The sequence below is a fragment of the Indicator indicator genome, chromosome 22 (genome assembly GCF_027791375.1).
Source record: "Indicator indicator isolate 239-I01 chromosome 22, UM_Iind_1.1, whole genome shotgun sequence".
Lineage (NCBI taxonomy): Eukaryota > Metazoa > Chordata > Aves > Piciformes > Indicatoridae > Indicator > Indicator indicator.
The window spans coordinates 17,530,444-17,554,741 of record NC_072031.1 but is presented as its reverse complement, the minus strand read 5'-3'; the positions used below and the strand labels follow the sequence as shown (position 1 = coordinate 17,554,741).

The following is a 24,298-nucleotide window of genomic DNA, read 5'->3' as shown; positions in this document are numbered from 1 at the left end:
CATGGACTGGGGTGAAAACAACCCCAGTGTGTGCAGCACAGCTGGGACACCACTGCTGCACTGGAATGGTGGCTGAGTATTAAACCACAGCAGAGTGCCAGCAGGGTGGGGTCAGAAGGGAGCTCTGGAGCTCACCCAGCCCAAGCCCTGCTCCAGCAGGGCACCCACAGCACAATGTCCAGGGGGGTTGGAAGCTCTCCACACAAGGACACTCCACAACCTCTCTGGCCAGCCTGCTCCAGCCCTCCAGCACCCTCACACCAAACAACTTTCTCCTCCTGCTCACATCCAACCTCCTGCCTGACACTTTGTGCCCCTTGCCCCTGGGCTGGCCCTGGGCACCACTGAGCAGAGTCTGGCCCCAGCTTCTTGCACCCCTGCCTTAGCTCTTGCTGAGCATTGCTCAGCTTCCCTCTGGGGCTGCTCTTCTGCAGGCTCTCAGCCCCAGGGCTCTCAGCCTTTGCTCCTCACAGAGCTGCTCCAGGCCCCTCAGCAGCTCTGCAGCCTCCCCTGGACTCTCTCCAGCAGCTCCCTGTCTCTTCTGAACCTGGGAGCCCAGAACTGGACCCAGGACTCCAGATGTGGCCTCCCTAGGACAGAGTAGAGGGGCAGGAAAACCTCCCTTGCCCTGCTGGCCACATTCTTCTTCATGCCCATTGGCCTTCTTGGCCATCAGGGCACATTGCTGGCTCACGGGGAACTTCTTGTCCCTCAGCACTCCCAGGTCCTTCTCCATGGAGCTACTTCCCAGCAGGTCCCCCCTCACCTGTCCTGCTGCAGGAGATTGTTCCTGCCCAGGTGCAGGACTCTACACTTGCCCTCCTTGAACCTCATGAGGTTCTCCTGCAGCCAAGTCAGCAGCCTGGGCAGGTCTGGCTGAATGTCAGCACAGGCTGACAGTGTCAGCCACAAAGCTCTTGTGATGAGCTTTATCATTTCACCTTCAAAAGCCAAATGCTGGGCCAGCAGGCCAGTGGGAAGTGCAGGAGCACTACACATCACACTCTGCATCCTGCAGTGCTCATGATCCTGTGCAATGGCTCCAGGAGTCATTGTGCTGTAGGACAGAACATCAGAAACCTCTCCAGGTCCTCTGGTACAGGCTTTGGTCAGCTCACTTAAAGTGCCTATGGAAAAACATGGGGCACAGGGAACATCTGCCAGGGGCTGCTTTAAATGCTGATCAAATTTCAGCTCTCATCCATTAGATGCTTTCCTGCAAAGTGAGCAGAAACCCAGGAGATACTGAAGAGGCTTTTGCCCTTTCTACAACAGGAGATGGCCACAGCAGGACTCTAAAATAAGCCAGGCTGGTGCTGCTGCCTTGTTTGACTGCTAGGAGAGCTCTCTCATGCTGACCATACTTCTGCCACTGAAGTTCGAGAGACCAGAGGCCTGAGAATGAAAGCAAAGTGCCTCTGTGCAGCCAGCAGCCATGGAGGCAGGGACCACAGCAAGGCTCAGCCTGGAAGGGACCTCAGAGCTCATCCACCCCAATGCCTCATGGGCAGGGACACCTCTCAACTAGACTCAGCTGCTCAAGACCTCATCCAGCCTGGCCCTGAACACCCCAGGAGGAGGCAGCCGTGCCTGGACTCACCTATCTCCCGCTTGCGCTCGTTGGTGGTGCAGTTGTGGAAGAACTCTGTCATCAGGCTCTCCAGAGCCCGCAGCGAGGCCTCCTCAGATGCCTGGGAAGAAGTGAGAGGACACAGTTAAAGCCACCTGCCCCCTGCCACTCTGACTGCCCTCCTCGACAGCTTCCTCCTCATTCACGCCACGGATGCAGCCCAAAGCCACCAGGAGCACAGAGTCCAAAGCAGAGGGCAACATAATCTGGACACGAAACTGCTCACTGGTGTTAAGCAGCAGCAGGATTTGTCCACCTCAGGTGGCCATGAAGGGTCATTTGCTCAGCTGCATTCACAACAACAACACAAGAAGCTTCCTCAATTCTTGGTGGCATTTCATCTTTCGAAGTCAACTGACCCTTGTCAAATGATTGTCACACAGGCAGCCAGCTCAGGGGAGATGCTTTCAGGTGTTTGGAGGTAACAAAGGTCAGCATGAGGAGCATGAACTTTGAGAGCAGCCCTGATCCTTGGTGCCAGCTGCGATACCAGAAAGTGCTCAGGAAGTAGCAGCTTGGGAGATAGAGCAACTTGCAGTCAGTGATTTAGGAATAAATCAGCTTGAAGGGGCTCCAGGAGATCTGGGGAGGGACTTTGGACAAGGGCTGGGGGTGCCAGGATGGCTTTGAGCTGGGAGAGGACAGATTGAGAGTGGAGAGGAGGAAGAAATTCTTTGCAGTGAGGGTGGGGAGAGACTGGAACAGGTTGCCCAGGGAGGCTGTGGATGTCCCCTCCCTGGAAGTGTTGAAGGCTGGAGGAGGCCTTGAGCAGCCTGGGCTGGTGGAAGGTGTCCCTGACCATGGCAGGGGGTTGCCACTGGGTGACCTTTGAGGTCCCTTCCAACCTCAACCAATCCATGAATAAAACAACATCTCTCCACTTTCAAATCCACAAGTTGTGTGAACTTCAACTTTTCTTACTGGAAAGCAGCAGCTCTGGCCCAGAGCTTATACAAATGATGGCTCCAATTGCAGCCCCCAGCCACTCGTGGTCACTGCAGCTGTGGGACCCTCAAGGGGTGTCGATGGTCTTCCAGAAACAGCTCCACACTGAGCTCAGCCTCTCCAACTGCCCTGAACTTCCCTTTAGGTCTCAGCCTGCCAGTGGCAAGCCGTAGAACACACTGCTCCAGCACCCAGCACCCAGCACCCACACTGCTCCAGCACCCAGCACCCACACTGCTCCAGCACCCAGCACCCAGCAGCCACACTGCTCCAGCACCCAGCACCCACACTGCTCCAGCACCCAGCACCCACACTGCTCCAGCACCCAGCACCCAGCAGCCACACTGCTCCAGCACCCAGCAGCCACACTGCTCCAGCACCCAGCACCCAGCAGCCACACTGCTCCAGCACCCAGCACCCAGCAGCCACACTGCTCCAGCACCCAGCACCCACACTGCTCCAGCACCCAGCACCCACACTGCTCCAGCACTCAGCACCCACACTGCTCCAGCACCCAGCAGCCACACTGCTCCAGCACCCAGCAGCCACACTGCTCCAGCACTCAGCACCCAGCAGCCACACTGCTCCAGCACTCAGCACCCAGCAGCCACACTGCTCCAGCACCCAGCACTCAGCAGCCACACTGCTCCAGCACCCAGCACCCAGCAGCCACACTGCTCCAGCACCCAGCACCCATACTGCTCCAGCACCAAGCGCCCAGCACCTACACTGCTCCAGCACCCAGCACCCACACTGCTCCAGCACTCAGCACCTACACTGCTCCAGCACCTAGCACCTAGCACCTAGCACCCAGCACCCATACTGCTCCAGCACCTAGCACCCAGCACCCACACTGCTCCAGCACCCAGCACCTACACTGCTCCAGCACCCACACTGCTCCAGCACCTAGCACCCAGCAGCCACACTGCTCCAGCACCTAGCACCCACACTGCTCCAGCACCTAGCACCTAGCACCCACACTGCTCCAGCACCTAGCACCCAGCACCCACACTGCTCCAGCACCCACACTGCTCCAGCACCCAGCACCCACACTGCTCCAGCACTCAGCACCCAGCAGCCACACTGCTCCAGCACCCAGCAGCCACACTGCTCCAGCACCTAGCACCCAGCACCCACACTGCTCCAGCACCAAGCACCCAGCACCCACACTGCTCCAGCACACAGCACAGTGTGCCCACAGTGCATGCCCAGCACCCAGCATGCATATGGCATGTGCCCATAGAGTGCCCACAGCACACAGTGCCCACAGCACACACTGCTCCAGCACACACTGTTCTGCCTCAAAAACAGGTCCAGGGAATCAGACTCCACAACTGCCAGGCTTCTGCAGCCAGCTCTTGTGTCCCTAGCAGAAGAAGGACTCAGAGCTGTGGAGTGAGGCCAGAGGAGGCCACAAAGATGCTGCAAGGGCTGGAGCAGCTCTGCTGTGAGCACAGGCTGAGGGAGCTGGGGGTGTGCAGCCTGCAGAGGAGAAGGCTCCAGGGGCACCTCAGAGCTGCCTGCCAGGACCTGAAGGGATCCTGCAGGAAGGCTGCAGAGAGACTTTTGCTGAGGGAGTCTGGAGCCAGGCCAAGGGGGAATGGTTTGGAGCTGAGGCAGAGCAGGGTTAGAGTGGAGCTGAGGAAGAAGTTCTTGAGTGTGAGGATGGTGAAAGTCTGGCACAGGCTGCCCAGGGGTCTGCCTCCTGCCTGGGGTGTTCAGGGCCAGGCTGGATGAGGCTTTGAGCAACCTGGGCTGGTGGGAGGTGTCCCTGGGCATGGCGGTTGGAGGAGATGAGCTCTGAGGTCTCTTCCAAGCTGAGCCATCCTGTGACACATCCCTCTGAGATTTCTAGGTCAGCACAGGGATGTCCTCCTGGGACACAGCAATCCCTGGCTGGCAGGGCACCAGCATTCACACTCACCTGCTTCCCTGCATCACCAACCTCTTCACCTACCCAAGCTGTGACTGAGGACATCATCTCTGGCTGGAGGACTTCCCCCTTGTCCTGTTGCTGGACAGTCCTATGAAAAGTCCCTCTCCAGCCTTCCTGTAGCTCTCTTCAGCTGGGAGGCAGCTGATGGTCACAGCTGATTGTCCCCAAGCTAACTGCTATGGTGTTAGTTGGGTCAGGTGTGCCCTAAGCCTGCTGCACCTTGACTTACCTCCTGATTAAGTGTGACCTGACCTGGATCTGAGCGGGAGAGAGCCCCTGCCAGCCTACAGCCCCAGATCTGCCTCCCTGAGTTTGCCCAAGGTGGTTCATGAACAGTTATCAAAGCAGAGGTGTGGAGCTGCTTACTCACAGCTTCTATCTCTGAACTCCAACCTCCACCAGCAGCCTCAGACACTCAGAACCACCACAGGCTCAGGACTCTGGGTACAGCTTCCTATTGTGATGGCAATGAGGAGCTTTGCTACCAAGAACTGTCCTGGTGACACCATCCCTGCAATACTGTCTCCAGTTTGGGGCTCCTCAACTCAAGAGAGACAGGGAGCTGCTGGAGAGTCCAACAGAGGCTATGAGGATGATGAAGGGACTGGAACACCTCTGCTGTGAAGAAAGGCTGAAAGCCCTGGGGCTGTTTAGTCTGTAGGAGAAGGCTGAGAGGGAATCTGATCAATGTCTAGAAATACCTGAGGGGCCAGGCTCTTGTCAGTGGTGCCCAGGGACAGGCCAAGGGGCAAAGGGCACAATCTGGAACCCAGGAGGTTCTACCTGAACAGGAGGAGAAACTTGTTTGATGTGAGGGTGCTGGAGGCCTGGAGCAGGCTGCCCAGAGAGGCTGTGGAGTCTCCTTGTGTGGAGACTTCCAATCCCCACCTGGATGTGTTTTTGTGTGGTGGTGACCCTGCTCTGGCAGGGGTGGTTGGATCCAGTCCTAGAGGTCCCTTCCAACCCCCAACATTCTATGCTTCTATGGTTCAAAGACATTCTCCATCCACCAAAGCCCCAAGAGAAGGACCTACAAAGCCTGGAGGCACCAGCTGCTTCCAGGGATGTCCCTCCCTGACCTTTTAAGAAGTAGGAGCCATTGACTTTCTGTTGGTTAAGGAAGACTTAGCTGCAACTGCAGTTCACTGCACCTACACAAGGCTCTGGAGAAGCAAAAGCTTTGTACCTTGCTGCCTAAACCAGGACTCACTAAGTTCACTTCATCCTGCAGCCTGTGACTAAAGCTTCTGGGTAGGATGAGTGACTCACCCAGCCCTGCTGAACAGCAGGAGTGACTTTTGGGTGGCAATCCAGACCCTGCACACCTGCTTCAGTGAAGCTACCACACTGACTTTACTCTGCAGAGTGCCTGCTCAGTCTGGAGGACATGGAAGGGCTTCAGAGCTCACTTGCCAGCTTTACATTTTGTTTTACATAGTGCCAGCAGGGTGGGGTGGGAAGGGAGCTCTGGAGCTCACCCAGCCCAAGCCCTGCTCCAGCAGGGCACCCACAGCACAATGCCCAGGGGGGTTGGAAGCTCTCCACACAAGGACACTCCACAACCTCTCTGGCCAGCCTGCTCCAGCCCTCCGGCACCCTCTCTTGAACTGGGCGCCCAACACTGGAGCCAGTACTGCAGCTGTGGTCTCCCTAGGGCAGAGGAGAAGTGATATTCTCTCTCAGAGACTTTTCTCCAGTGCCTGCTGACTTGACCTCAGTTGCTGCTGGGGGCAGGGATCACACAAACAATGCTCTCAGCAGGGCTGCTGAGGACTGCTGGAAGAAGGCCCTGACTGTGGGCTTGCTCCTACAGTATTTGGAGCTGGGTTTCAATCCCAGACAAGTTTAAAGTAATCCCTCCACAAAGCTTTTTACGGTAAGGTGTTGGCTGCAGCTGCAAGGTCACCAAGGGAACTCCACCTGTCCTCCAGGGAGCACTGCAACACCTTCTGACCTGATTCCAGACCATGGAAGCTGAACCCTAAAAGCCACCTCCTTCAGTGGCAGGGAGGAGAAACACTGGGAAGGGGCCACAAAGATGATCAGAGAGCTGGAACACATCTGCTAGAGGACAGACTGAGGGAGCTGGGGGTGGTCAGCCATTAGAGCTCCAGGGAGACCTTAGAGCAACCTTCCAATACCTGGAGGGGCTACAGGAAGGCTGCAGAGGGACTGTTCCCAAAGGGCTGCAGGGACAGCACCAAACTAGAGCAGAGCAGATTGAGATTGGATGTGAGGAACAAGTTCTGCACCAGGAGGCTGCTGGAACACTGCAACAGGTTGCCCAGGGAGGTGGTTGAGGCTCCATGCCTGGAGATATTCAAGGTGAGGCTCAACAGGGCTCTGGGCAACCTGATCTAGGGGAGAATGTCCCTGCTGAGTGCAGGGGTTGGACTGGATGAGCTTTGGAGGTCCCTTCCAACCCAGACCATTCTGTGATTCTAATGCTGAACCCCATCCCCTTCTGCTCTTCAGTGCAGACCAGGGGATCTCTGTTCAGGAGCTGTTATTCACCACCCCTCTGCACCCCAGTATGTTTTGAATTCAGACTCCTACTCTTGTTCCAGCCCTCCTTCAGTACCTGCACTGCGAGACACATTCCACACTGCATCTACCACCTACCAGCCCCCAGCTCCCTCCACCAGAGCTTGAGAGCAAATGGAGAGCCAGCACAGCCCTGGCTTCCAAAGCCTGCTTCTACATCCCCTTCCTGCCCACCCACCTCCCACCATCACCACTGCAAGACACAGCCCAGCACCATTCCACCTTCCCCTAGCTACTGAGGTTTAGATCTTAACACATTCTACCCAGAACAGCTCCATCAACCAGGGGCACCCACAGCAGCTTGCCCAGGAGTACAATGCCCAGGGGGGGTTGGAAGCTCTCCACACAAGGACACTCCACAACCTCTCTGGCCAGCCTGCTCCAGCCCTCCAGCACCCTCACACCAAACAACTTTCTCCTCCTGCTCACATCCAACCTCCTGCCTGCCACTTTGTGCCCCTTGCCCCTTGTGCTGGCCCTGGGCACCACTGAGCAGAGTCTGGCCCCAGCCTCTTGCCCCCTACCCACAGCTCCTTTAGCTCTTGCTGAGCATTGCTCAGCTGCCCTCTGGGGCTGCTCTTCTGCAGGCTCTCAGCCCCAGGGCTCTCAGCTTTTGCTGCTCACAGAGCTGCTCCAGGCCCCTCAGCAGCTTTGCAGCCTCCTCTGGACTCTCTCCAGCAGTTCTCTGTCTCTCCTGACCTGGGGAGCCCAGAACTGTGCCCTGGATTCCAGATTTGACCTCCCTGGGGCATAATTAATTAACCCCCCCTCAGCCCTGCTGCTCCAGGTGCTCCTGAGCACCTCTCTCCTCCTTCAGAGCCCTTCTTGCTCTGCACACCATCACTTGGTTCTCCACTCCTGTTACAAGCCATGGAAGAAGGGCTTGTTTTGCGCTGACTCTGTCCCTGCCTGCTTCCTAGAGCTCCAAACCCCACCCAGGCCATGCAGAAGCTGCCCTGCTTCCAGATCTTTGTTACTGCTGTGAGAATTAAGGCAGCTCAGTCATGGCACAAACCTAAAGTGTAAGCTGAGGCAACCCTCTACCCATTGAACAATTCCCAAGGTGTCTTCCAAAGCCTCTCCCTACCTGAGCCCCACCACAACATGACAATGTGGTGGTAAGGCCATGACACATGGCCCAGTGCAAATCCAGACAGGCCTCAAGATGTCTAGACAGGTCCTTTCTCTCCCCTCCTTCCTGCCACAACAACAGGGCAAGGGGGGAAAAGGAACAAAGGGGCCAGGCCCTTGCCTGTCTGGTAAACAAGATGCCAGCTGGGGTCAGAGCATGAAAGCTGCCCCAGATACGAGGTCCTGGCCTCTGCCTTTGATGGTCATAGGCTGGCAGAAGGCTTCCCATTGGGCAGCTCCATGTTAGCTTCAGTGCCCATGGGCCCAAGGGACCTCTGGCATTTTGTACATATGCAAGTGGCTGGAGAGCCTGGGGACCATCTCCCAAATTCCTACTCTAATCCTTGTGAGTAATCCCTGGCCTGCCCATATCTCCCTAAGGGTTCTTGGTTGGCCTTTGGTTTATAAGTGAGTGAAGCTATTTGTGTCATAGCTTTTACAGTCTCTGAACTCTCTAAATTGTGTCCAAATTGCCATAAGCATCCTGGAAGAGTTCAGGACTGAATAGAACCTGTAAAGAATTTGATCAGTTTTTGTACAGAGTTTTGGGGTGGGGTTTTTGGGAAAAAAAAAAAAAAATATTTTATAATTCCCACCTCGTGAATTTAACCCAAAACTAATACAGACAATGAACATGGAAATCAGCATTCACACTCTCAGGACTCTGGGGTGTCTCTCCTGCTGCTCTCCCTGCTTTGGATGCAGCCCAGCACACAGCTGGCTCTGGGTTGCCAGTGACCGTTGCTGGCTCCTGGGGAGTTTGTCACCAACTGACACTCCCAAGGCCTTCTCCTCAAGGCTATTCTGGAGCCACTCTTCACCCAGCCTGGATTTGTGCTTGCCCAACCCCCTGCACTCAGCAGGGACAGCTCCAACCAGAGCAGGCTGCCCAGGGACACAGCAAGGCTGACCTTGAATGTCTCCAGGGATGAGGCTTCCACCACCTCCCAGGGCAGCCTGTCCCAGTGTCTGTCCACCCTCACTGTGCAGAACTCCCTCCTGATGTCCAACCTAACTCTGCCCTGCTCCAGTTCCAAACCATTGCCTCTCCTCCTGTCCCCACAGCCCCTTCTGAACAGTCCCTCCCCAGCCTGCCTGGAGGTCCTCAGTGGGTTTCTCAGTGCTGCATGTCCATGCTCTGTGCTTGCTGTGTAAAGTCTCAGCAAAGCCCACGTCAAGGTCAGGCTTAAGGCATTAAGAGCAACCTGCTCTAGTTGGGGGTGTCCCTGCTTACTGCAGAAGGGCTGGACTGGATGAGGTCCCCTCCAACCCTGTGCATTCTGTGTGAAGTGGCTGCTGGCCTGGGTGATGGCCATCAGGAGCGACCGGTTGAGAATGAACCAGGCAGGCACGTGAGCCTGCTAGCCAAAGCTCAGCCTCTGGAGCCGGAGCCTGGCTGGATGAGCCTGCTTGGACAAGGTGACAAAAGAAACAGGACCCTTTAGGGATCCCAGAGGTGCTGGGCATTGTGTAGCTGGCAGTGCTTACAGGTAAGCTGATCTCTTCATCCTGCTGCAGAGAGCAGATCAGCACTGCTGGCTCTCCCCAGCCTCTTCCACGCAGGGCTGTTCAGCCTGTGGCCATTTTTAGTCCTTGGCTGAGGTTTAAAGAAAAATCCATTGATTCCTGAAATGTAGTTTGTGGGTTTCTGAAGTCATTTGGACAGGCAGAAGGCCTGGAGCAGCTCTGGTGCTGGATGTTGGCTTCATCACTGCAGGGAGATGGGGAGCAGCACAGTGCCTTTGTTCCTCTGCCCACTGCCCTGAGGTGGAACAATTCAGGACTTCCAGAGGAGGTTTTTTGGGTTTGAATGGTGGTGTAGCAGAAATGAGGTTGCAAAATGTACATCTCATTAGTGAGCTGTCAGAGCTGTGGCCCTCTGCATGAAGCAGGAGAGGGTTTGGCTGTCTCCTGCAGCCAGCAGATGCCTTGCAATGGCAGCAGGAGCCTGAGCTGCTCTCAAGGCACAGGCTGAAGCCTGCTCTCAGCTCATTAGACCACAGCAACTGCAACCAGGAAATGGAGAACAAAGCCTGAGCCCTGCTGCCAGCATCAGCAGCCTGCTGCTGGGGAGCACATCTGTTGGCAGGTCTGCTGAAGACCTCTGTGGGTTACAATGCTTAAGGAGATGCAGGAAGAGGTGTGAAAGCCTGGAACAGCTTTCCATCACTGAAGGGAGCAGCAGTGCCATGGAGCTGCAGGGTTCTGCCTCTTGGAAGCAGGCAGCACCCTTTGGAGAAGATGTCTTGGGTCAGACAATTTTTGGTTTTGAAGCACTTCACAATTCTGCTTTTGTTGCTAAAAATAATCCTGCACCTCAGCATCAGCTTCACTGCACTGAGGAAGCCAGGGCTGGCACGGGCTGCACGGCAAGGGCTTGTGAGGAGAGCATGAGAGGCAATGGATGGAAGCTTGAGGAGGGCAGAATGAGACTAGAAATGAGGAAGAAATTCTTTGCAGTGAGGGTGGGGAGACTCTGGCACAGGCTGCCCAGGGAGGCTGTGGATGCTTCCTCCCTAGAGGCATTCAAGGCCAGGCTGGATGAGGTCTAGAGCAACCTGGGTGGGTGGGAGGCGTCCCTGCCCAGGGCAAGGGGTTGGCACTGGGTGATTTCTAGGCTCCCTTCCAACCCAACCCATTCTGTGAACCTATGAATCCAAAGCAGGCTGCTTGAGATGGAGGCTCTGCATCTCACAGCTGCACATCCCCACAGCACAGGCATCCCTGGTGGGCACTGGAGTCACTCTGGGGACTTTAGTCAAGCTACAGGCATCAGCCTTTCCTCAGTGGACACCTGGTTCAGACACCTCAGCTGCTTCCCTCACTGTGGCTGGGCTGTTATCATCCAAAACAAGTTACAGAATGGCTCTCAGATGGACACTGCACAGGGTGGGTTATCTGCCATGGGTGCTCAGCCAGGCCCAAGCCACCTTTTGGATGCTAAGATACCACAAGGTGACTGGATCTTGCCCAAAGCACTTCAGCTCTTCTAGAAGCTCACATCTCTGAAGGGCTTTGCAGTCTCAGTGTTTGGGTCTATCCTTCAACCAGCACCCTCAAGGCTCTTTCTTCAGGGCTACTCTCAACCCACTCTGCACCCAGCCTGGATTTGTGCCTGGGGTTGGTCCAACCCAGCTGCAGGACCTTGCCCTGTGACTTGTTTGACCTCCTGCAGCTGGCACTGGCTCACTTCTCAAGCCTTTCAAGATCCTTCTGGATGACATCACACAGCCTGGTGCCATCAGCTAACCTGCTGAGGGTGCACTCAGTGCCACTGCCCACGACACCGACAAAGATGCCTAAGTGACAGGGGTCCTGAGCTGGCAGCTTGCACATCAGCCCTGTGCCCTCCAAGATGCACCACCACATTTCTAAGTCCACTTCTCAGACACTTCACAGCCTGCAAGCAAGGCCTCATGTCTCTGAGCCTACAGCCAGCTCCTGCTCACAGCCAGACACAGCCTGAACTGCAGCTGTCTGCAGTCCCAGCTGCAGGAGGCTCTCCAAGCCTGCACATCTGCAGAGCTGCGAAGAGGAAGCTCTGGGACAAGAAAAAGAAGAAAGTGAATCAAAAAGAACAGAACCATTCAGAATATCTCACAGCTCCAGCAAGGCAAAGCCCTGCTGAGATGAACTCTGCTCACCTGCCAGATCATTCTCCACAGCCACCCCTGCCTGGCAGGGTTACAGAACATGGAACACAGCAGGTTGGAAGGGACCCTCCAAGGTCATCTTGTCCAATCCCCTGCCATGGGCAGGGACATCTCCAACTAGAGCAGGCAGCCCAGAGCCCATCAAGTTTGATCTTGAATGTCTCCAGGGATGGGACCTCAACCACCTCCCTGGGCAACCTGTGCCAGTGCCTCCCCACCCTCATTCCAAAGAATTTCTTCCTCCTCTCCACTCTCACTCTCCCCTCTCCCAGCTCCAAGCCATTGTTACTCATCCTGGCACTCCCAGCCCTTGTTCAAAGTCCCTCCCCAGCTCTCCCGGAGCCCCTTCAGGTACTGGAAGGCTACTCTGAGGTCTCCCTGCAGCCTTCTCTTCTCCAGGCTGAACAGCCCCAACTCTCCCAGCCTGTCCCCATAGCAGAGGTTCTCCAGCCTCTGATCATCTTTGTGGCCTCCCTCTGGACCCTTTCCAGCAGCTCCAGGTCCTTCCTGTGTTGAGGCCCCAGAGCTGAACACAGCCCTGCAGGTAAGGTCTGAGCAGAGCAGAGGGGCAGGATCCCCTCTCCCCATCTGCTGGCCACCCTTCCTTGGGCAAAAACTCTCAGCACAGGACTACCAAAGTGACATCACTGAAGGCTTCCACTTGGGAAGGATCAGATCTTACCCAATGAGGTGCAAGTACAGCAGACAAAAATAGGATCTTTTATGAGGCCCTCACCCCCTGCCAAAGGGAAGCAAAAGGCTGCTGCAAGTTTAATTCTTGGCAAAAGCAGCAAAATCTGTGTTGGGCATTTCAGAGTGTGCCATGAAACTGTGATGGATGACACCATGGGACCCAGACCCCAGGTGGCCCTGGGCAGCCTGCTCTAGTTAGAGGTGTCCCTACTGAGTGCAGGGGTTTGGTCAAGATGACCTTGGAGGGCCCCCTATGACCCAATGCAATCTGTGAATAACCCAGCAAGGCTCTTTGCAGCAGACCCAGAGGGAACATCTTAATCCACTGGGAGAACAAGCTGCTGGGATCTGACTGCTTCAGCACTCTGGGGGATTGCACACAGCTCCTGGCTTCCACCCTGCATCTCCTGCAGCTCTGGGGCAAACATTGCTCCAGCCTATTGGGAAGGGCCAGGGAGCAGGGCCAGAGGAGGCCACAGCAGTGCTGGCAGGGTGGAAGCCCTCTGCTGGGAGGCCAGGCTGGGAGAGTTGGGGTTGTTCAGCCTGGAGAGGAGAAGGCTCCAGGGAGACCTTCTGGTGGCCTTGCAGTGCTTCAAGAGGCCAGGAGAAAGCTGGGGACAGAGTTTTTCTCAGGGCCTGTTGGGACAGGCCAAGGGGGGATGGTTGGAAGTGAAAGAGGGAGATTGAGAGTGGAGAGAAGGGAGAAATGTTTGGCAGTGAGGGTGGGGAGAGCCTGGCCCAGGCTGCCCCAAGAATCACAGGACACATCTGGTTGGAAGAGAGCTCCAAGCTCATCCAGTTCAATCCTCAACCCAGCACTTACCAAACCATGTCCCTAAGGGCCATACTCCATTTAAACACCTTCAGGGATGGTGACTCCAGCACTGCCCTGGGCAGCCTGTTCCAAGGTCTGAGAACCCTTCCAGTGCAGAAATATTTCCTGAGATCCAGCCTGAACCTCCCCTGGTGCAACTTGGAACCATTTCCTCTGCTCCTGTCTCTTTATACCAAGGAGAAGAGGCTGTCCCCTCCTCACTGCAGCCTCCCTTCAGCAGCTGTAGAGAGGAATGAGGTTGCAGTTTAGGTTGTCTGGGGCTCTGAGCACCCAGCCCTGGTTGCAGCTGTCCCTGCTGACTGCAAGGGGTTGGACTGGATGAGCTTGAAACATCCCCTCCACCCCATGCAGTCCATGATTCCATCCTTCCCAGGACCAGGGGTGTCCCATAGGCCAACACACCCCTGGACTTTGGTCACTACCTGGTTTGCTTCATCAGGCACCAGCAGGAAACAAAAGAAAGCAGTTAGAACCTTGCTGCAGAGCTGCCTTCTGCTCCTTCACCTTTGTCCCATCAGACTATTGCTCCTGCTCCTGGGTGCTGGTGGGAGCAGAGGAGTGGCTGCTGCAGCCCTGATGCAGGTGGGAGCAGGAGCAGCTGAGCAGCTCCCTCTCACTTGTGCAGCAGGCAGGAGAGCTCAGGGATCACAGCTGGCTTTGTTCACCTTCACATTTGCAATCACAGAATCCTTTCTCTTTGGAAAGACCTCTGAGGTCATCCAGTCCAAGCCTTACCCCAGCACTGCCAGGGCACCACTGAGCCATGGCCCTCAGCACCACAGCTACACAGCTCTGGAACCCCTCCAGGCATGGGGACTGCAGCACTGCCCTGGGCAGCCTGGGCCAGGCCTGGACAACCCTCAAGGGGAAGAAATTGTTCCTCATGGCCAACCTGAACCACCCCTGGGGCAACTCAAGGCCATTTTCTCTTATCCTATCAGTTGTTATTTGCAAACACTCAGCCAAGGACTTGTAGAAAGTTCAAATCTTCTCTCCTTAAGCAAAAGAATTGGGCAATGGTGAGGGGGGAATGTCACAAACCTAACCACTACAGAGCAGCTCTCTCCACTGCACCCTTCCAGACCTTGACTCTGAACACACTGTGCTTCAACAGCAGCTGCTGCTGCAGAAAACAACCAGGGAGACAAATTTTAGTGCAAGAAAAAACAGCCTGGATGCCAAAGTACAGCACCAGTGGGGCTGCAGCACAGAACCTGTGCTGGTGTTGCTCACCCTCAGAATGCATTGAGTTGGAAGGGACCCTCCAAGGGCATCCTGTCCAACCCCCTGCAGGCAGCAGGGACAGATCCAACCAGATCAGGCTGCCCAGGGACACAGCAAGGCTGACCTTGAATGGCTCCAGGGATGGAGCCTCCACCACCTCCCAGGGCAGCCTGTCCCAGTGTCTGTCCACCCTCACTGTGCAGAACTCCCTCCTGATGTCCAACCTAACTCTGCCCTGCTCCAGTTCCAAACCATTGCCTCTCTTCCTATCCCACAGCCCCTTCTGCACAGTCCCTCCCCAGCCTGCCTGGAGGTCCTCTGCAGATATTGAAATGCAGCTCTGAGGTCTCCCTGGAGCCTTCTCTTCTCCAGGCTGAACAGCCCCAACTCTCCCAGCCTGTCCCCACAGCAGAGCTTCTCCAGCCTCTGAGCATTTTTGGGGCATCCTCTGGGCCCTCTCCATCAGCTCCATCTCCTTCTTGTGCTTGGTCCCATATCTGGCCCCAGCCCTGCAGGTGAGGTCTGAGCAGAGCAGAGGGCAGGATCCTCTCTCTCCAGCTCTGGCCACACTGCTTTGGATGCAGCCCAGGCTGCCCTTGGCCTTCTGTGCTGCCAGTGCCCATTGCTGGCTCCTGGCCAGCTTCTCCCCCCCCAGCACCCCCAAGGCCTTCTCTGCAGGGCTGCTCTCAGTCTCATCACCCCCAGCCTGGATTGATACCAAGGGTTGCAGGACCTTGCACTTGGCCTTGTTGAACCTTCTGAGGTTCTCCTCAGCAACCTCTGCAGCCTGTCCAGGTCCCTCTGGATGCCTTCCCATCCTTCAGCCTTCCCAACCACACCACCCAGCTTGGTGTCCCCTGCAGACTCGAGGGTGCCTCAGGCTCTGTCTATGGCACTGATGAAGCCATTGGGCACCACTGCTCCCAGGACAGCCCCTGAGGGACTCCACTTGTCAGCCATCTCCACCTGGACATGGAGCCATTGAGTGCTACCCTTTGGAATCATATCCAGCCAGTTTCCATTAGCAATTAGCCACCAAAGCAGGCAAGCATCACCTGAGCACAACAGAAGCTTTATGAGACTGAATGATCTCTGGTAGAGAGAAACCACCCAGCCCCACTCCTCCCTCTGGGAGGCTCCATCCCTTGCACTCTAGCAGACCAGAGGAGCTTGCTCCTTCCTAGCAGAGGGGACTGAAAGGCAGCATGACAATGCCTCTCCAGAAGAAATCCATGCTGCCATCAAAGCCTTCATAAATTATTAAGTCCAAGTGCTAAAAATACAGACCTGGCTTGCAGAGCCAGCCACAGACCTGGGGATGCTTGAAAACAAAGCAGAGATCATTTGGAGCACAGGTGGAAAGTGCTGGGAAATGGTGAAAACAGAAAGGGATTTTAGGCATGACCCACACTGGAGAGGGAGCAGGGGGGGTTAGTGGGGGTGGAATGAAGGAATTTAAGGTGTTGCTAGAAGAGCTGAAACACTGCAGGTGGAGTGAGAGCCTCCCATGAGGATTGTCAGTGTGTAACTGGAATGTGGATCAAGAGAGGAATGAAAGATGCAGGGAGGGGGAAGACTGGGAAAAACAAACAAAAAAAGCTGCTTCATGGCAGAAATACCTTCCTGAAGGGCAGGTGCCCCTGAACCCAGCCTGGAGAAGATGTCCCTCTGCCACTCCATTCCTGACCACAGACAGAAAGCCCAGGGGCTGCCTGGGTGAGTAAGCAACATCCTGATCATGGAATCACAGCACTGCTTTGGTTGGGAAAGGCCTTTTAGACTGAGTCCAACCATCCCCCAACTCTAGCAGGGCTCTGCTAAACCATGGCCCTCAGCACCACACCCTCAGCAGGAGGGGAACAAGCCAGGTGCAACATCCTTCACCATTCTAATGATGCTCTAAGGGTTTCACTTTGACAAACTAGAGCTGGCAAACAGGAGATCCATCCAGAGAGATCTTGATAGGCTTGAGAAGTGAGCTAGTGCCAGCTGCAGGAGGTCCAACAAGTCACAGGGCAGGGTCCTGCAGCTGGAGCAGGCCAAGCCCAGGCCAATCCAGGCTGGGGGCAGAGTGGGTTGAGAGCAGCCCTGAACAAAGAGCCTTGGGGGTGCTGGGTGCTGAGCAGCTCCCCAAGAGCCAGCAGTGCCCTCCTGCAGCCCAGCAGGCAGCTGTGTGCTGGGCTGCAGCCAGAGGAGTGTGGACAGAGGGCAGGAGAGGGGATTCTGCCCCTTGGCTCGGCTCTGCCCACACCTCACCTCCAATCCTGCCTCCAGCTCTGCTGTCCCCAGCAGGAGAAGGACTCAGAGCTGTGGAGTGAGGCCAGAGGAGGCCACAAAGATGCTGCAAGGGCTGGAGCAGCTCTGCTGTGAGCACAGGCTGAGGGAGCTGGGGGTGTGCAGCCTGCAGAGGAGAAGGCTCCAGCGGCACCTCAGAGCTGCCTGCCAGGACCTGAAGGGATCCTGCAGGAAGGCTGCAGAGAGACTTTTGCTGAGGGGGTCTGGAGCCAGGCCAAGGGGGAATGGTTTGGAGCTGAGGCAGAGCAGGGTTAGAGTGGAGCTGAGGAAGAAGTTCTTGAGTGTGAGGGTGGTGAGAGTCTGGCACAGGCTGCCCAGGGAGGCTGTGGCTGCCTCCTGCCTGGGGGTGTTTCAGGCCAGGCTGGATGAGGCCTTGGGAAGCCTGGGCTAGCTGACCATGCTGACACCTGAGCTGCAGCAGTGACCACAGCACATCTCCTTACAGGAAACCACTGCTGACTGATCAAGGAGAATGATTTTGAGGGACCTGGGGACACAGCATCACCTTTTCCCAGATTTAAGTGGCAGCACCTCCTAAAGTGCATTAAAATGACCAAAGAGAACACAAATCCCTCTGGGGCTTGTAGGAGCCCACAGGCTGAACCATCTCTCTGCAGCACATGCCAGGTTTTAATGCTTCTCCACTAAAATCACCTCACCAACCAAGGCTCATCTCTCAGAGGACTGCCATGACCCTCATCTAGCAGAAAGAGGCTTTCCAAGGTAGTTTAGAAGCCCCTGAGGTTCAATAATTTTGTCTTAGCAGCTTTCAGTCTATCTGGATATGGTGCAGCCTACATCGAGCTACAGAGGGCTTTGAAATACAGCAAAGGGGTGGCAGCTACTGCAGACCCTGAGAGGTTCTCAGGACAGCCACACTGCTTTAACTCAGAGGACAGCTTCCATGCTGAGGGAGGCACCCAGAGCAGCCACACCTGAGACAGCTCTCCTGCTACAAACTCAGCTCTGGGCCCTATTTCTTCAGAAGGGCACAGGCAGGTCTAGCCCTAGCCTAGGGTCACTCGGAGTGCCAGCAGGGTGGGGTCAGAAGGGAGCTCTGGACCTCATCCAGTCCAAGCCCTGCTCCAGCAGGGCACCCACAGCACAATGCCAAGGGGGAGTTGGAAGCTCTCCACACAAGGACACTCCACAACCTCTCTGGCCAGCCTGCTCCAGCCCTCCAGCACCCTCACACCAAACAACTTTCTCCTCCTGCTCACATCCAACCTCCTGCCTGCCACTTTGTGCCCCTTGCCCCTTGTGCTGGCCCTGGGCACCACTGAGCAGAGTCTGGCCCCAGCCTCTTGCCCCCTACCCACAGCTCCTTTAGCTCTTGCTGAGCATTGCTCAGCTGCCCTCTGGGGCTGCTCTTCTGCAGGCTCTCAGCCTTTGCTCCTCACAGAGCAGCAGGCTGGGTTTGACCTGCACAGCAGCCAGCAGTGGCAGCAGGGACAACAAGCTCCAGCTCCCTCTTCTTGTCTACAACCTCCCATCAAGCATAGGCCTCCTCACCACGCTTGAGATCTTCCTGCCTGCCACAGCCCTCAGTGTGCTCAGCATCACTTTCTCAGCTGCAGATGGAGGAGAGGAGGGTCCAGAGAAGGGCAAAGCTGGGGAAGGGTCTGGAGAACTGGACTGGGAAGGAGCAGCTGAGGGAGCTGGGGTGTTGAGCCTGGAGAAGAGGAGGCTGAGGGAGACCTCATTGCTCTCTACAGCTCCCTAAGAGGAGGCTGGAGCCAGCTGGGGCTTGGGCTCTGCTCCCTAGGCTCAGGTGATAGAGGGAGTGGAAATTGCCTGAAACTGTGCCAGGGGAGGGTAAGGTTGGACATGAGAAGAAACTTCTTCCATGAAAAGGTTCTCAAAGCCTGGCCCAGGCTGTCCAGGGTGGTGGCTGAATCCCCACCCCTGGAGGTGTTTCCCAGAGGCAGAGCTGTGGTGCTGAGGGCCATGGCTCAGCCCCAGCCTTGGCAGAGTTAGAGAAGGGTTGGGCTGGATGAGCTAGAAGGGCTTTGCCAGCCCAAATGACTCTGGGATTCTCCCTCTTCTTGTGGGGAGCCCTCCCCAGAGCCCACCTGCAGCAGGCCCAGGCAGCACAGCCCTCACACCATTCCAGCCTCTCCAGCACCATGAGGCAGCCAGGCAGAAAGGCTCTGCAAAAGCAAGAAGATGCCCCTGCTACAACACCATCCCCACACCTGCACAGCAGGCACCAGGACAGGTCCCAGCACCACAGGACTGATTCATGGCCCACAGCTGTGACCCAGCCACCAGCTCAGCTACACCAACACATAATAGAGAGGAGCACAACTAAGGGTAATCCAGCAGCAGGCTCCCTGCCTGAGCCACCTGTGGCTCACCAGAGCTACCTGGCTCCATGGGCTGCAAGTCTGACATGCTTTGTTCTGCAGCAAATTGAAAGCATCCTCAGGTCTGCAAAGGAAGCTCTGAGCATAAGGAAATGGCAGCACTTAACTGCTAAAGGAAACTGGGAGGTGATAAGAGGGCTTGAAAATAAAAGCTGGGATGCTGCTGGGGAAAATGCAGAGACTGAAGCTGCCCACAGCCACTGCCTCTTTCCAGCTCTTCTCGATCTGCTTCATGCAGGACAGGGATCTGCTGCTGCTTCCCACCTCACTACATGTCCCTGAGGCCAAGTCAGCACCTGGAAGAAGGGGACCTGTCCTGTACCTGAAGCCAGCAAGGGTGAGGAGCCTGCTTGCAGCTTCTGGCTGAAGGTTTGACTTCATACCAGGTCCTTAAAGCTGAGTCCTGCCACAAAAGCATGCCCTGGAAGAAGTCTCTTTTCCTAAGCTGCTATTCTGATTGCTGGCAGGATACAAACCATAGAATCACAGAATGCTCTGGGTTGGAAGGGACCTCCAGAGAGCATCCAGTCCAACCCCTGCACTCAGCAGGGACAGAGCCCTGTCCAGCCTCACATTGACTATCTCCAGGCATGGAGCCTCAACCACCTCCCTGGCAACCTGCTGCAGTGTTCCAGCAGCCTCCGGGTGCAGAACTTGTTCCTCACATCCAATCTCAATCTGCTCTGCTCTCATTTCAAACCACTGCCCCTGGTGCTGTCCCTGTAGCCCCTTGGGAACAGTCCCTCTGCAGCCTTCAGGTGCTGGAAGTGTAGCTCTCTGCTCTAAGGTGTCCCTGGAGCCTTCTCCTCCCTCTCCAGGCTGAACACCCCCAGCTCCCTCAGCCTGTCCCCACAGCAGAGCTGCTCCAGCCTTCTGATTATTTTCATGGCTACCTCAGGACTCTCTCCATCAGGTCCATGTCCTGGGAGGCACTCACCTGCCTTCACCCTCCCAGCAGCTATGAATGCCCTTGCCAGGTGCCAGATATGGCTCAGGAGATCACAGATGAGCTCTAGAGGTTTTAGAGATGGCTCATCTCAGCAAGTGGAAGAAGAAAGAGATGTGAAAGGAGAAGAGACAAAGCCACAGCTGATCTGTCTGCAAAACACACAGGCTGGCAAGGACTAGATCCACAAACAGTACTGGTGTTGAAGCTCACGAAAATCACCTAGAAGGATCCTAAAAGTTGACTGGGAAACCATAGTAATATTTTGTGGTCTGGAAAGCAAGAGAGCAGCCTGGAGATGTGCCAGGGTGTGTCCAGGTGGGCAAGGAGGCCACCAGCAGCCTGGCCTGGAGCAGCAATACCATGGCCAGAAGGAGCAGGGCAAGGATTGCGCCCCTGAACGGGGCACTGGGGAGGCCACAGCTGGAGTCCTGGGGTCAGCTTTGGGCCACTCACTCCAAGAAGGACATTGAGGGAGCAGGTCCAGAGAAGGGCAAGAGAGCTGGAGAAGGGTCTGGAGAAGAGGGCTGGGGAGGAGCAGCTGAGGGAGCTGGGGGTGTTGAGCCTGGAGAAGAGGAGGCTGAGGGAGACCTCATTGCTCTCTGCAGCTCCCTGAGAGGAGGCTGGAGCCAGCTGGGGCTTGGGCTCTGCTCCCTAGGCTCAGGGGATAGAAGGAGAGGCAATGGCCTGAAAGTGTGCCAGGGGAGGGTCAGGCTGGACATCAGAAGAAACTTCTTCAGTGAAAGGCTTATCAAGCACTGCAACAGGCTGCCAGGGAGGTGGCTGAATCCCCACCCCTGGAGGTGTTTCCCAGAGGCAGAGCTGTGGTGCTGAGGGCCATGGCTCAGCCCCAGCCTTGGTAGAGTTAGGGAATGACTGGGCTGGAGAAGCTGAAAGGGCTTTGCCAGCCAAAAAGATTCCATGATCCTGCTTCAGTGCCTAAGTTGGAACCAGTTCCTCTGTGGTTAGAGGTCAGCTTGGCCCCCATAGAAACCGACCTCCCAGCCTGCATTCCACAACACTCTTCCTCTGCAGCCATATCATGAGGTGATCATCACTGACACCTTCTTCACAGTCAGCCACGACCTGGGTGCTGTACCAGGACTGCTTAGCAGACATTCAACAAGCACTAGCAGTGAGATCTGCCACAAGCATACAGCAACCACCAGACACAGCCCCATGGCCACACAGCTCGACACAGCAGGATTGTCCTTGGTGAAGACCTCAGAAAGAAGAATGATTCAAGCTTCCAGTGAAAAGAAATGGCTTTTAATCATAGAATGTCTCAGGTTGGAAGGGACCTCAGAGCTCATCTCCTCCAAGCCCCTGCCATGCCCCTCTCAGCTAGACTCAGCTGCTCAAGGCCTCATCCAGCCTGGCCTGAAACACCCCCAGGCAGGAGGCAGCCACAGCCTCCCTGGGCAGCCTGTGCCAGACTCTCACCACCCTCACACTCAACAACTTCTTCCTCAGCTCCACTCTAACCCTGCTCTGTCTCAGCTCCAAACCATTCCCCCTTGGCCTGGCTCCAGACCCCCTCAGCAAAAGTCTCTCTGCAGCCTTCCTGCAGGATCCCTTCAGGTCCTGGCAGGCAGCTCTGAGGTGCCCCTGGAGCCTTCTCCTCTGCAGGCTGCACACCCCCAGCTCCCTCAGCCTGTGCTCACAGCAGAGCTGCTCCAGCCCTTGCAGCATCTTTGTGGCCTCCTCTGGCCTCACTCCACAGCTCTGAGTCCTTCTCCTGCTGGGGACAGCAGAGCTGGAGGCAGGATTGGAGGTGAGGTGTGGACAGAGCAGAGCCAAGGGGCAGAATCCCCTCTCCTGCCCTGCTGCCCACATTGCTCTGGATGGTGATTTTGGAGCCATCAGTGGCATCCACCCAGACTGAACTGGCACCTGTTTACCACACCCCTATGCTAAGCAATGGTTTCCCCTCCTGCCTTTGTTGGGGACTACACAATGTGCCCATTTCCAGTTAATCAAATCCCAGTTCTAACTTAGACTGAAGATGAGGAAGAAATTCTTTGCAGTGAGGGTGGGGAGAGACTGGCACAGGTTGCCCAGGAAGCCTGTGGCTGCCTCCTCCCTAGAGGTGCTGAAGGCCAGGCTGGATGAGGCCTTGAGCAAGCTGTGCTGGTGGGAGGTGTCCCTGCCCATGGCAGGGGGTTGGAACTGGGTGATCTCTAAGGTCCCTTCCAACCCAAACCATTCTGTGATTCTACCTCCCATTCTTTAATCCCCTCCACATCTCTCTCTCCAGCTCCAACCTGCTTCCCCAAGCCTGTATTTGTGGCACAGGACTGAGTTCTCTTTTGTTGTCCTCACTGTGCCTTACAGCAATCTCATCTTCACTCTTCTCCAAGTGTTTCCAGGAAGGAGGCTGCCCCAGCAGCAGAACAAACCCATCCGTAAGCTCCAAGACAAAGGGAGCAGAGGGAAAAATCTTGCCCAGCAGTCATATGAAGAGCTCCAACAGTAAACCCTGCACTAGGGCCCACTGACTGCTGCTCAGCTCCCAAAGTCAGCTTGTAGCAGAGGTAAATACTGCATGTTGAGGGGGCAAAAGGAAAAGGAGGTAGAATTGAGTAGGTGAAATGTGCAGCTACATGAAGCTGAGGGAGAAACCAAGAAGTCATTTTGCCCCCTGCAGTCATCAGTGCAGATTCTGAAGCACAAATCTCTGCACCCTCTTTCCACATGCAGGGCTACAGTTTGTCACACACAACTGTCCCACCAAACCTCCCATCCCAGCTGCAGCATTCAGGCATCTTCTGGAGCCTGGGCTATACCCTGCCTCAGGAACATCAACCTTTGTTCCAGCTTTGGCTACAGCTAACACTCAGGAAGAGCTGTGACGTGTGTCAGGCAAGTCAGGAGTCCATCCCTGGTGCATTCAGCAGAGGCTGCTGCTTGTATTTATCCAGGGCACCATGTCCCACCTCAGCAGACACCCCCTGGAGCAGCAAAAAAACTCTGTAAGGGACTGATGGAATTCAGCTCATATGGACTACAGAGAGCAAGGTTTCAATCAGCTAGCACCAGTGACCCAGCAGCACATCAAATCATGTGAAGATGTGCTTGTTTCTGCAGTGCTGTGTCCAGCCACATAGCTCCCAACACAACAAGGACATGGAGCTGACAGAGAGGTGCCAGAGGAGGCCACCATGATCAGAGGGCTGGAGAAACTCTGCTATGGGGACAGGCTGGGAGAGTTGGGGCTGTTCAGCCTGGAGAAGAGAAGGCTCCAGGGAGACCTCAGAGCTGCATTTCAATATCTGCAGAGGACCTCCAGGCAGGCTGGGGAGGGACTGTGCAGAAGGGGCTGTGAGACAGGAGGAGAGGCAATGGTTTGGAACTGGAGCAGGGCAGAGTTAGGCTGGACATCAGGAGGGAGTTCTGCACAGTGAGGGTAGACAGACACTGGGACAGGCTGCCCTGGGAGGTGGTAGAGGCCCTGTCCCTGGAGACATTCAAGCTCAGCCTTGCTGTGTCCCTGGGCAGCCTGCTCTGGCTGGAGGTGTCCCTGCTGCCTGCAGGGGGTTGGACAGGATGCCCTTGGAGGGTCCCTTCCAACCCAATGCATTCCATAACTGTGAATTCCAACTCCTGGGTGAGGGAACTCACAACTGCAAGCCAACATCCCAAATTCCTGAAGAAAAGGGGTGCAAGGCCTGAACCTATACTGTCTGAGATAGTTTAAGCTAGAAAGGAGCTGAAAGCTAGATCAGTAACTGCTGTCTGTCCAGTAGGGCCCTCTGGGCAAGACAGGACAGGAGAAAGCAGATCCAGGGCTGTGAAGACATCTCTCCTTACTGATCAATTGCACACCACATGTTTGTGGCTTCCTTATGCCAACCTACTAAATCTGGAGATAAAAGTCTTCCCTGCAGGAGGGACAAGGGACAAAGAAGAGCAGCTGTTACTTAGCAAATGACTGCCTGTGCTTGGTATGGCGACAGTGAGCAGCATCAGCAGCCCGTGAAGGCAGAAATCCACCTCCCAACCCTGCACGGCTGGCTGTGTGAGCCCCCGATGGAGCAAAGATGTCTTCCCTTGCTTCTTATCAAGAGAGAAAAGAAAAGATTGTGCAAATCAGAGCATGC

The 24,298-nt window shown here is 55.8% G+C and overlaps 1 protein-coding gene across 1 annotated transcript in view; it reads right to left on the bottom strand.

Annotated features, from left to right (window-relative positions):
- XPO6 (exportin 6) overlaps positions 1-24,298 on the bottom strand; it is a 33,881-nt gene that overhangs the window by 9,061 nt on the left and 522 nt on the right. The window contains exon 2 of the mRNA XM_054390895.1: positions 1,601-1,691. Coding sequence (XP_054246870.1) covers positions 1,601-1,691 — 91 coding nt within the window. The remainder of the gene's footprint in view (positions 1-1,600; positions 1,692-24,298) is intronic.